This window comes from Ranitomeya imitator, chromosome 5, assembly GCF_032444005.1.
Source record: "Ranitomeya imitator isolate aRanImi1 chromosome 5, aRanImi1.pri, whole genome shotgun sequence".
Lineage (NCBI taxonomy): Eukaryota > Metazoa > Chordata > Amphibia > Anura > Dendrobatidae > Ranitomeya > Ranitomeya imitator.
Window position 1 is genome coordinate 560,957,917 of NC_091286.1, and position 12,585 is coordinate 560,970,501.

Genomic DNA, 12,585 nt, shown 5'->3' on the forward strand with positions numbered 1-12,585 from the left:
TGTCACAATGGCTGAATAATCCTTCTTGAAAGTTTTCCTGTCTGTTATTAAAATATTAATCTTAATATCAAGTTTCCACAGGCACTCGGACAAAGATTTTCAAAATAAATCCACCAGTCTCATCGGGTCTAAGAGATCTATTTAATGTACCATTTTATAGTCCGGCTCATTTATTTGGTTTTGCTGTGATCTCTTGTACCTTGTATTAACAGGAGGCCTAGCTCTCCTTTGTGAGCTAAGTATTTCTTCTGTTTAGCGTCCCATGGATGGGTGTCTCAGTCGGGGTTCCTTGGCCTGCTCTGCCCTTATTCACATTCACAAGGTTTTCATACTAGGAACATGTTAGGATCGTCCCGATGGGTACGCCTTGTTGTGGTGGGATGACTTATACGTTTTTGATCGATATAGCGTTATCTTTAAGCTCCCTATGTTATTTTACATGTACTATTACTATTTACTTGGTGTAGGATATATGCTCATTTTGTTTTTGTTTTGTTTTTTTATCTATTTAATAATGCATACAGTTTATATTGTGAAATCACATGATGAATATGCTTTAAAAAAAATCTGCAAAAAATACTAAATAAATTTGATAGTTTTTATCTTTTCTTGTCCTAATTTGCATTGCAGAATATGAAACCTGTGAAGTCTGCAGCATAATTTATATTCCGGCTATTTTGTGGCTCTTCCCTGCAGCGTGAACATGGGATTTTGTGAAGTCTCATACACAACACTGCGGCAGTAATATGCTGCAGATTTATCGCGCCCAAAATTGCAATGGAAAATGTTCTGCATATTCCCCCCTAGGGAACGTAATACACGTGACCTGTCAGGAGGTTATTCTCATTGCGGCTGAGAAAACATTTTGAAATATTGGTATCTTTAATACTTGAAGAAATGCTCTAGGTGTTTTGCCCAACCTGTTAGTTTTAGTATAACTTTACCACCAAATCTCATCCTTACACTCAAACGTCAATATATGTCAATATATATAATTTTTTTTCTTTTTTTTTTTTTTCCTTTCCATGAGACTTTGTGCTTTTAATGTCATTAATGCAGCTTCCCACGATAGGATGTAATGAGTGTAAGCTTTAGGTGATTAATCTCAGTAGGAACTACGAAATGCATGTAATTCATGTGAGTGCAGTAATTCCTTACTCCATATTGAGGATAAAGGTTTTGCTGGTAATTCGTTTTTTCCTTTTTACCATCCTAATGTACAACTCATTTCATCAATTAGGCGGCTACTTCAACACTGACAAACCTTGTCCCAGGGGAGAGATTCTGATCGGTGGCTCCAATGTGACCATGGGATACTACAAAAACCAGCGGAAGACCAAGGAAGACTTTCTAGTGGATAAAAATGGCCAGCGCTGGTTCTGCACTGGGGATATCGGAGAATTCCACTCCGACGGTTGCCTAAAAATAATTGGTAAGTGTTAACCAGTGAGAAAAACATTCTTCTATATTCCATTATAACATGAAGCTAACAAGTTAATTTTTTCCAAAAATTGCCTACTTTTTCCCTCCCTGCAAGCTTTATGGTTCCAGTCCTGCAGACATATTTGGGGTCTCACTTCTTGTTGACTCTGGGACTTTTTCCCATATAGTGGAATGTGTTGAGAACAATAAAACCTAAAAATGATCGACCTAATAATCCCACGGAGGTCTGGAGTTAAAATGATGCTCAAAATCAAAGTGGAAAATGAAGTTTCATGCTGATCCAACTTCAGTGGAAATGCCTCAAGACAAGGAAATGATGCTCAGTAGTGTGTGTGGCCTCCACGTGCCTGTATGATCTCCCTGCAATGCCTGAGCTTGCTCCTGATGAGGCGGCGGATGGTCTCTTGAGGGATCTCCTCCCAGACCTGGACTAAAGCGTCCGCCAACTCCTGGATAGTCTATGGTACAATGTGACATTGGTGGATGGAGCCAGACTTGATGTCCCAGATGTGTTCAGTTGGATTCAGATTTGGGGAACTGGCGGGCTAGTCCATAGCTTCAATGCCTTCATCTTGCAGGAACTGCTGACACACTCCAGCCACATGAGGTCTGGCATTGTCCTGCATTAGGAGGAACCCAGGGCCAACTGCACCTGTATATGGTCTCACAAGGGGTCTGAGGATCTAATCTCGGTACCTAATGGCAGTCAGGCTACCTCTGGTGAGCACATGGAGGGCTGTGCGGCCCTCCAAAGAAATGCCACCCCACACCATTTCTGACCCACTGCCAAACCGGTCATGCTGAAGGATGTTGCAGGCAGCAGATCGCTCTCCACGGCGTCTCCAGACTCTGTCACGTGTGCTCAGTGTGAACCTGCTTTCATCTGTAAAGAGCACAGGGAGCCAGTGGTGAATTTACCAATCCTGGTGTTTTGTTGCAAATTCCAAGCATCCTGCACGGTGTTGGCCTGTGAGCACAACCCCATCTGTGGACGTTGGGCACTCAGAACATCCTCATGGAGTTGGTTTCTAACCGTTTGTGCAGACACATGCACATTTGTGGCCTGATGGAGGTGATTTTGCAGGGTTCTGGCAGTGCTCTTCCTGTTCCTCCTTGCACAAAGGCTGAGGTAGCGGTCCTGCTGCTGGGTTGTTGCCCTCCTACGGCCCCCTCCACGTCTCCTGGTGTACTGGCCTGTCTCCTGGTAGCGCCTCCAGCCTTTGGACACTACTGCTGACAGACACAGCAAACCTTCTTGCCACAGCTCACATTGATGTGCCATCCTGGATGAGCTGCACTACTTGAGCCACTTTTGTTGGTTGTAGAGTCCATCTCATGCTACCACGAGTGTGAAAGCACAACCAACATTGAAAAGTGACCAAAACATCAGCCAGAAAGCATTGGTACTGAGATGTGGTCTGTGGTCCCCACCTGCAGAACCACTCCTTTATTGAGGGTGTCTTGATAATTGCCAATAATTTCCATCTGTTGTCTATTCCATTTGCACAACAGCATGTCAAATTGATTGTCAAACAGTGTGGCTTCCTAAGTGGACAGTTTGATTTCACAGAAGTTAGATTTACTTGGAGTGATATTCTGTTCTTTAAGTGTTCCCTTTATTTTCTTGAGTAGTGTGTGTGTGTGTGTGTGTGTATGTGTGTGTATATATATATATCATCTGATTGGGCAGCTTTCATATAGGTGCAAAGCAAAAATGGGTAATTTTCCGCTTATCGTTACTAGTATGGGCATATATCCATTGATTTCTTACAATTGCCCAATATTTTCCCGTGCTTTGCTACAAGCACATCTTTTCTGATTGCCTATAAAAGGCAGGTCATAGTAATGCGTCAGTCTGGCTCCATACTTGTGCAGTCTGGATGGCCAAAATTAGCCATGTGATCCCAGCCTATCAAACTGCATTTTGCAGTGTCCTCTTTCCTTATACACCAGGACGTTTCCTCACTCATATGTCAAACTAATCCATAGTGTCGGGCCAGTATGCAGTGGTGCCATGCTAAACGGAGCATTTTGCAGCAATAGTCCTTGCAAATAAGTATACAACACAATATGCACCATATCTTATTATGAGTTATTAACACAGGAGCCCATGGTTCATTTGCTTAACATTTGCTTTTGACAGGCATCTCATGCATCTTAAATCGTATAATACCGTTGTATACACAGATGCAACACCTTAGATTATAGGTTGAACTCAAAGGACTTGTTTTCTTTCAAAATTAAAACTATGAAAGTGCTATTAAAGGGAATTTCTCAACAGGTTTTGCTGCTTTTTGCAATTTGAGAGCAGCATGATGTAGCGGCAGAGACCCTGATTTCAGAGATGTATCACTTACTAGGCTGTGTGTTGTAGTTTCAATAAAATTAGCATTTTATCAGCAGGAGATTATCACTGCAGGACTAGGTGTCTTGTGCCTCCTGGTCCATTCACACCCCCACCACTGATTGCAGCTTTCTGTGTACTCTGTATATTTTTGTAAAGTTGCCAATCAGTGGTGTGGGCGCAAGGTTATACAGGGCTCAGCATTCAGAGATCTGCTAGATCTGCAGCAGAGAAAACAGGGATTGCATCACAACTGCTTCATCCAGTAAACTAAGTGATACGTTGCTGCACTTGGGGTCCCTGTCCCTACATCATGCTGCTTTTAGATTACATAGCAAAAGCCTGCTGACAGATTCCCTTTAATATTTTTACTACCTGAAATATGATAGATGCAGACAGTGTGATTGTGCCATTTATGTAAACTCCTATGACTAGTTATTTCAATTGGCATATCAAGATGATTTGACCATCATAGAGCGCAGTTCTCTTAGAATTAGCTATCACTTTGGTGGGCTTGTAACAATGGATACGTAGGGGAAATGTCTGACCAGCCGGATTCTCCACAGGCTGGTCAGCGAGTCTCCTTGGCCAGACGCCATTAAATAATTTGAGAACCTCCCCAACTTCATTTTAAGGCCGGTTTCACACGTCAGTGTCTCCGGTACGTGAGGTGACCGTTTCCTCACGTACCGGAGACACTGACACATGTAGACACATAAAAATCAATGCATCTGTGCAGATGTCATTGATTTTTTGCGGACCGTGTCTCCGTGTGCCAAACACAGAGACATGTCAGTGTTCGTGGGAGCGCACGTATTACACGGACCCATTAAAGTCAATGGGTCCGTGTAAAACACGTGCCGCACACGGACATTGTCCGTGTGCCGTGCAGGAGACAGTGCTACATTAAGCACTGTCCCCCCCACTGGTGCTGAAGCCGCGATTCATATCTTCCCTGCAGCAGAGTTTGCTGCAGAGAAGATATGAATAATAGTGTTTAAAATAAAGATCTATGTGCCTGCCGCCCTCCCACCCCATGTGCACTCCCCCGCTGTTCTGAAAATACTCACCAAGCTCCCTCATTGGCTGTCGCTGCTTCCTGTTCTGGCCGCATCTTCTCCTGTATGCAGTCATGTGGGGCCGCTCATTTACAGTAATGAATATGCGGCTCCACCTCCCATAGGGGTGGAGCCGCATATTCATTACTGTAATCGGCGGCCCCACGTGACCGCATACAGGAGAAGATGCGGCCAGAACAGGAAGCAGCGACAGCCAACGAGGGAGCTTGGTGAGTATTTTCGGAACAGCGGGGGAGCGCACAGGGGGTGGGAGGGCGGGGGGCACATAGATCTTTATTTTAAACACTATTATTCATATCTTCTCTGCAGCAAACGCTGCTGCAGGGAAGATATGAATCGCGGCTTCAGCACCAGATGCTGGTAGGTGTGGTACCCAGTGGGCACACATGTGCCGCACTGATGTGCCACAGAAACGTAGGGGCACACGGACACGGATAATTCCGGTACCGATTTTTTTCCGGTACCGGAATTATCTGGACGTGTGAAACCGGCCTAAAAAGGCATGAAGATTTGACAAGACCTTTCATAGTCTTTTTAGAGTATAATACACTTGTGAAAATGGATATAAAGGGATTTTCCGACCTCTTGATAAAATCCTGCGGTCAGTCTGACTGCGGATTGTGAATGGTGACGGTGCGCAATGTGCAAACTGTCACGATTCCCTGGTATTTTCAACCCGAGTGGAAACTAAATTCTTTTCCACTTCTCTCTATTTGTATTGAAAACCAATCTAAATGCTAAATAGAGGTTCTGTGTTGCGAATTATGTGCAATCTCCTACTTTACGACTCCCTTTTTCTCAATGAGGTGATTCTCTCTTGTTTTAGCATGAGATGCTAGCCCACATAAATATCTATATATAATTGTCTAAGGGGTACTTCCGTCTGTCTGTCTGTCCTTCTGTCACGGATATTCATTGGTCCTGGCCTCTGTCTATCATGGGAATCCAAGTCGCTGATTGGTCGTCGCAAAACAGCCACGACCAATCAGCGACGGGCACAGTCCGGAAGAAAATGGCCGCTCCATACTCCCCGCAGTCAGTGGCCGGCGCCCGATCCCCGCACTCACTGTCCCCGGCGCTCCGCTCCCCGCACTGTGTCCCTGGCGCTCTGCTCCCCGCACTGTGTCCCCGGTGCTCCGCTCCCCGTAGTCTGTGTCCCCGGCGCTCCGCTCCCCGTAGTCTGTGTCCCCGGCGCTCCGCTCCCCGCACTGTGTCCTCGGCGCTCCGCTCCCCGTACTGTGTCCCCGGTGCTCCGCTCCCCGCTCTGTGTCCCCGGCGCTCCGCTCCCCGCACGCTCCATACTCCCCTCCGGTCACCGCTAACACAGGGTTAATGCCGGCGGTAACGCATTCTGTTACCGCCGCTATTAACCCTGTGTCCCCAACCTTTTACTATTGATGCTGCCTATGCGGCATCAATAGTAAAAATATGTCATGTTAAAAATAATAATAAAAAAAACAAACCTGCTATACTCACCCTCCGCCGCCTTTCTCGCTCCTTTCCACGCTCCCGGCACCGCTCCATTGCAAGCGGGGCAGGTTCCGCTCCCGTCCCAGGGCTGGTGTGGGACAAGGACCTGCCGTGACGTCATTGTCTGTCATGTGACCGCGACGTCATCATAGTTCCTGCTCACACCAGCCCTGGGACGGGACCGCAAGCTGCCGCTTGCAATGGAGCGGTGCCGGGAGCGTGGAAAGGAGCGAGAAAGGCGGCGGAAGGGTAAGTATAGCAGGACTTCAACGAGCTATAGGTGAGTATATGTTTTTTTGTTTTTTTTTAAGTCTCTATACTACGTGCCTCTGTGCTGGGCAATATACTACGTGGCTCTGCTATATACTATGTGGCTGGGCAATATACTACGTGGCTGGGCAATATACTACGTGGCTGGGCAATATACTACGTGGCTGGGCAATGTACTACGTGGCTGGGCAATGTACTACGTGGCTGGGCAATATACTACGTGGTTGGGCAATATACTACGTGGCTGGGCAATATACTACGTGGCTGGGCAATATACTACGTGGCTGGGCAATATACTACGTGGCTGGGCAATATACTACCTGGCTGGGCAATATACTACGTCACTGGGCAATATACTACGTGGCTGGGCAATATACTACGACGCTTGGCAATATACTACGTGGCTGGGCAATATACTACGTGGCTGGGCAATATACTACGACGCTGGGCAATATACTACATGGCTGGGCAATATACTACGTGGCTGGGCAATATACTACGTGGCTGGGCAATATACTACGTGGTTGGGCAATATACTACGTGGCTGGGCAATATACTACGTGGCTGGGCAATATACTACGTGGCTGAGCAATATACTACGTGGCTGGGCAATATACTACGTGGCTGGGCAATATACTACGTGGCTGGGCAATATACTACGTCACTGGGCAATATACTACCTGGCTGGGCAATATACTACGTCACTGGGCAATATACTACGTCGCTGGGCAATATACTACGTGGCTGGGCAATATACTACGTGGCTGGGCAATATACTACGTCACTGGGCAATATACTACCTGGCTGGGCAATATACTACGTCACTGGGCAATATACTACGTGGCTGGGCAATATACTACGTGGCTGGGCAATATACTACGTGGCTGGGCAATATACTACGTGGCTGGGCAATATACTACGTGGCTGGGCAATATACTACGTGGCTCTGTGCTGGGCAATATACTACGTGGCTCTGTGCTGGGCAATATACTACGTGGCTGGGCAATATACTACGTGGACATGCATATTCTAGAATACCCGATGCGTTAGAATCGGGCCACCATCTAAGTATCTGAATATACGATGAAGCCATTAAGGTACCAGTTTCCACACTTTCTATCCAAAACGCTCTTTAACTCCTGTAAGTTTTCCAGTAGTCCGTGTACTAAAGACGCCAATTCTAGATTTCCTGTAATCTCCTCTTGGCGCTTAATTAATTGTAGCTGCTCTGTAATCACTAATTTGACCGGATGCAACTAACACAGGGTAGTGATCTGCATAATGGAGGCTGTGGTCATCTCTATGGGAGTTAGTGATTTCCCTGCTTCTTGATAAAGCCCTGGGCTTATTCCTCTTATTCCAATTTTTGGGCTAAATGTTCTTTTGTTTTGTACTTTTAGAGAGATTGCTGAGGTCTGTATTTCAGGCGCTCATATCTTCTCCTCTGGTTATCATTACTTGGGCTCTGTTCACATCTGCATTGGAAGCAGAGTTTAGCACTTTTTCACAGATTTAATCATAGTTACATGGAGAACATAGAACCTCTTCAAAAATATGGACACCGTGGCAAAGTCTGAAATGGGGTCCAGACGGCAGTATTTCAATGTCTGTATATGGACATCTTTGCTCGGTCTGTATGTGGTCGCCTCCTGGACCTGACGTTACCAATGTCTGTATATGGACATCTTTGCTCGGTCTGTATGTGGGGGCCTCCTGGACCTGACGTTACCAATGTCTGTATATGGACATCTTTGCTCGGTCTGTATGTGGGGGCCTCCTGGACCTGACGTTACCAATGTCTGTATATGGACATCTTTGCCCAGACTGTATGTGGGGGCCTACTGGACCTGACGTTACCAATGTCTGTATATGGACATCTTTGCCCAGACTGTATGTGGGGGCCTTCTGGACCTGAAGCTACCAATGTCTGTATATGGACATCTTTGTTCGGACTGCATGTTGGGACCTTTTGGACCTGAAGTTACCAATGTCTGTATATGGACATCTTTGCCCAGAATGCATGTGGGGGCCTCCTGGACCTGAAGTTACCAATGTCTGTATATGGACATCTTTGCCCAGACTGTATGTTGGGGCCTACTGGACCTGAAGTTACCAATGTCTGTATATGGACATCTTTGCCCAGACTGTATGTTGGGGCCTACTGGACCTGAAGCTACCAATGTCTGTATATGGACATCTTTGCCCAGAATGCATGTGGGGGCCTACTGGACCTGAAGTTACCAATGTCTGTATATGGACATCTTTGCCCAGACTGTATGTTGGGGCCTACTGGACCTGAAGCTACCAATGTCTGTATATGGACATCTTTGTTCGGACTGCATGTTGGGACCTTTTGGACCTGAAGTTACCAATGTCTGTATATGGACATCTTTGCCCAGAATGCATGTTGGGGCCTCCTGGATCTGAAGTTACCAATGTCTGTATATGGACATCTTTGCCCGAACTGCATGTGGAGGCTTTTTGGACTCAAAGTTACCAATGTTTGTATATGGACATCTTTGCCCGGACTGCACGTGGGGGCCTTCTGGACCTGAAGTTACCAATGTCTGTATATGGACATCTTTGCCCGAACTGCATGTGGGGGCCTACTGGACCTGAAGTTACCAATGTCTGTATATGGACATCTTTGCCCGAACTGCATGTGGAGGCTTTTTGTACTCGAAGTTACCAATGTTTGTATATGGACATCTTTGCCTGGACGGCATGTGGGGGCCTCCTGGACCTGAAGTTACAATGTCTTATATTCCGATGAGGCTGCAAGTTCAGGTCAGCCCCGGGCAGTGCAGTCGGTATACAGACTGTAAAATATAGCCATCTAGAGCCTGTGGTGTCCATCCGATGATAAGTGAGATAATAAGCTGAGGAGCCATGGACATAAGTGTGAACAGAGCTTCAGTATGATGCCTTCATGACCAAGGATTGCAATTTAAGGTCTAATGGTGTCAAATATGTTCTTCAGACAGGAAAAAAGATCTGGTAAAGCTTCAAGCAGGAGAATATGTTTCCCTGGGTAAAGTGGAAGCGGCTTTAAAGAATCTCCCCATCGTGGACAACATTTGTGCATATGCGAACAGGTGAGATCATCTCTTTATTAAAAAATGACTCATTTTTTTTACTGAAACTGGACTGAGGTCAGATTTCTGGGATTACTCGGCGAGGTAGAGACAAAACTTATAGTAGGAAATTACTCATACTCACACGTGTTAGGTGCTGATTGCAAACTGCTCTGATAGAGGACAGTATATTCTCATAATGGGTAGTAAATGCTATGGCCCCGATTCATCAGTGATGAGGAGACGTGTTGTAGTGAGAAGCGCAAGATTCAGTAACAGGCAGACACCTCTTAGTGAATCCGATGCACCTGAAAAGTGGTGTACGCCTCCGTGCCTCTCCACAAATCTTACTCCAGTCAGGGACTGGAGTAAGATTTATGGTGTAAGGTCATGAATCAGATGAGCTGTAGCTTCACGCTCTGTTCCGCCCTCATCCTGCCCCAGCGCCACCCATTTTGGTGGAAGTGAATGAAACTTCAGTGAAAATGCCAAAAGTTGCAACAAGGCTTGACTTTTTTGTGACATATAGCGTTTTACTCCAGAATATAGGCATAATGGCTTTATGAATCGGGGCCAATGAGCCTGTTTACATTATTGGCCCTGCTTCTAATCCTTTTTCTCGAAGGAGAAAATATGTGACTTTTTTCAGGTTAATTGTCGTGTGGCTCTTCAAGGGTTATTCTGGCGCCACGGCATTGAGTGGAGCACAAACCTGGTGACGTGACATCTACAGACAACTGCCAGGATAACTGCTGTCATAATATGTCCTCATTTTAGCATTCATAGGCCATAAGACGAGGCGCCCCCTGCAGGTACACTCACCAAGCCACTGTTTTTGCCATCATATTATTTAAATATTTCAATTTTTGTAAATAGCAAAAATATATAGAAGAGATTGGAAATAAAATGCTGGAGAAGTGCCAGGCCTTATAGTTACATAGTATGTCCATCGAGTTCATCCCAGGGACAAGGATGGTATGTAGGTACAGTAATACAATGCTCCCCATGTGGTGTTATAGGCAGGGCTGTGGAGTCTGAGGTTTGGCTTGCTGGCTCCACAGCCCTGCTTATAGGCCCCTATCGTATGGCTGTGTGTATTCAGTATTTAAGGCTACGTTTACATTTGCGTTGTGCGGTGCTGCGTCGGTGACGCAACGCACAACGCATGCAAAACGCATGCACATTGCAGCGTTTTGTGACACATGCGTTCATTTTTTGGCACAGAAAAAACTGCATCATGCAGCGTCCTCTGCGCTCTGACAGTCGCGCCAAAATGCGTCACAAAACGCAAGACAACGCATGTCCATGCGCACCCCATGTTAAATACAGGGGCGCATGACGCATGCGTCACCGCGGTTGCGCCCGACGCTGCACCGCACAATGCTAATGTGAACCTAGCCTTACAGAGGCACACGGAGGTTTGTCTCCCCTTCCAGATTCTGTATGAATCCTTCAGAAAAAAACAAATTGTGAGCCATATTTCTGATGTTTTTTCTCCAAGATGTATTTATGGCTTCTATAGGAAAGCGCAGTGCTGAACTGTCCTATGCATAGAGCTTTCATTTGGGAACAGAACCGTACATGTGCGAAGTCCATGGATTTACCATACAGAACTGTAGGTCTCACACGACATAGTCCTTTGGCTCATTGTTTTCTCCTCCTCGCCTCCCATCCTGGTGGAAGAGTCATCTTTTCCATTGATTTAATAATGTCTGAAATGTTTCCAAGTGGTGATGATCTAGGATGGTGTTGTGAATGTTCTCCTGGCCTTGCGTCATCCTTTTCTTCTCCTGCATACAGATGAGTAATTTCCTTCCAATGGAATAGACGTCTTCCATGGTATTTACGTCTGCAGAAATCTATGCTGGTAAAGGGCATCATGTGAAGAATGACGATAAAATGCCTTCTTCTCAGCTGGCCATTTTTCCTAATAAATAGGTTTTTGGTCCTTGATATGTCTGTAGGTGTGATGACCTCTTTTTGGAGCAGAAGTATTAGTACGTAAGCCTATTGCTACTCTAATCAGCATCTCCTTAAAAAAAAAACTAGGCTAAAATTAAGAAATGTAGGTGCCTCTTTCTTTGTTAGACTGCAGCGTTTTCTGTTCATTCCTTGAAATTCCAGCTGCTGATCATCATCTACCTCCACATCATCTGTGGGGGAGTCGGGAGGCCCCAGTACACAATAGATGGTCAGCCCGAAATCCATGGGTTCGGTCAAATTTCTTATAATATTTTTGTTGTATGTGTATTGGTGGATTAGAAGACAACAAAATGTATTCTCCTAAAGGAACACAGATCCTCAAAACTTCTTCTATGATAGTGGGATTATTCCTCATAAAAGATCATTCCTCCTTGTCCTCATTAATTTTAAAGAAATTCTCAAAAATACACACAAATAAAATAGTTACATGGATGTATAACACAATGTCACCATATACCAGTTATTGTATGTATATCATGGATGGGGTATATCGGAAACGATAAATCATAAACAGAGAGAACAAAGACTAAGAAACCCAGATATAATTAAAATGTATTTTTATTATTTATTTGTTAATAAATCAATGTAAAATTTGAAGCAGGTGGGAACAAAAACACAGGAAAGGAGGACGCATACGACTTAGGGACCAGCAGAATGTAAATAAATCGTATAGAAAGATAGATACATATATATATATATTTATATACATATATATATATATATATATACAGTGAGGCAAAAAAGTATTTAGTCAGTCAGCAATAGTGCAAGCTCCACCACTTAAAAAGATGAGAGGCGTCTGTAATTTACATCATAGGTAGACCTCAACTATGGGAGACAAACTGAGAAAAAAAAATCCAGAAAATCACATTGTCTGTTTTTTTAACATTTTATTTGCATATTATGGTGGAAAATAAGTATT

The 12,585-nt window shown here is 44.9% G+C and overlaps 1 protein-coding gene across 1 annotated transcript in view; it reads left to right on the plus strand.

Annotated features, from left to right (window-relative positions):
• ACSL3 (acyl-CoA synthetase long chain family member 3) overlaps positions 1–12,585 on the plus strand; it is a 126,686-nt gene that overhangs the window by 101,868 nt on the left and 12,233 nt on the right. The window contains exons 12-13 of the mRNA XM_069727669.1: positions 1,241–1,432; positions 9,587–9,701. Of these exons, the coding sequence (XP_069583770.1) occupies positions 1,241–1,432; positions 9,587–9,701 (307 nt within the window). The remainder of the gene's footprint in view (positions 1–1,240; positions 1,433–9,586; positions 9,702–12,585) is intronic.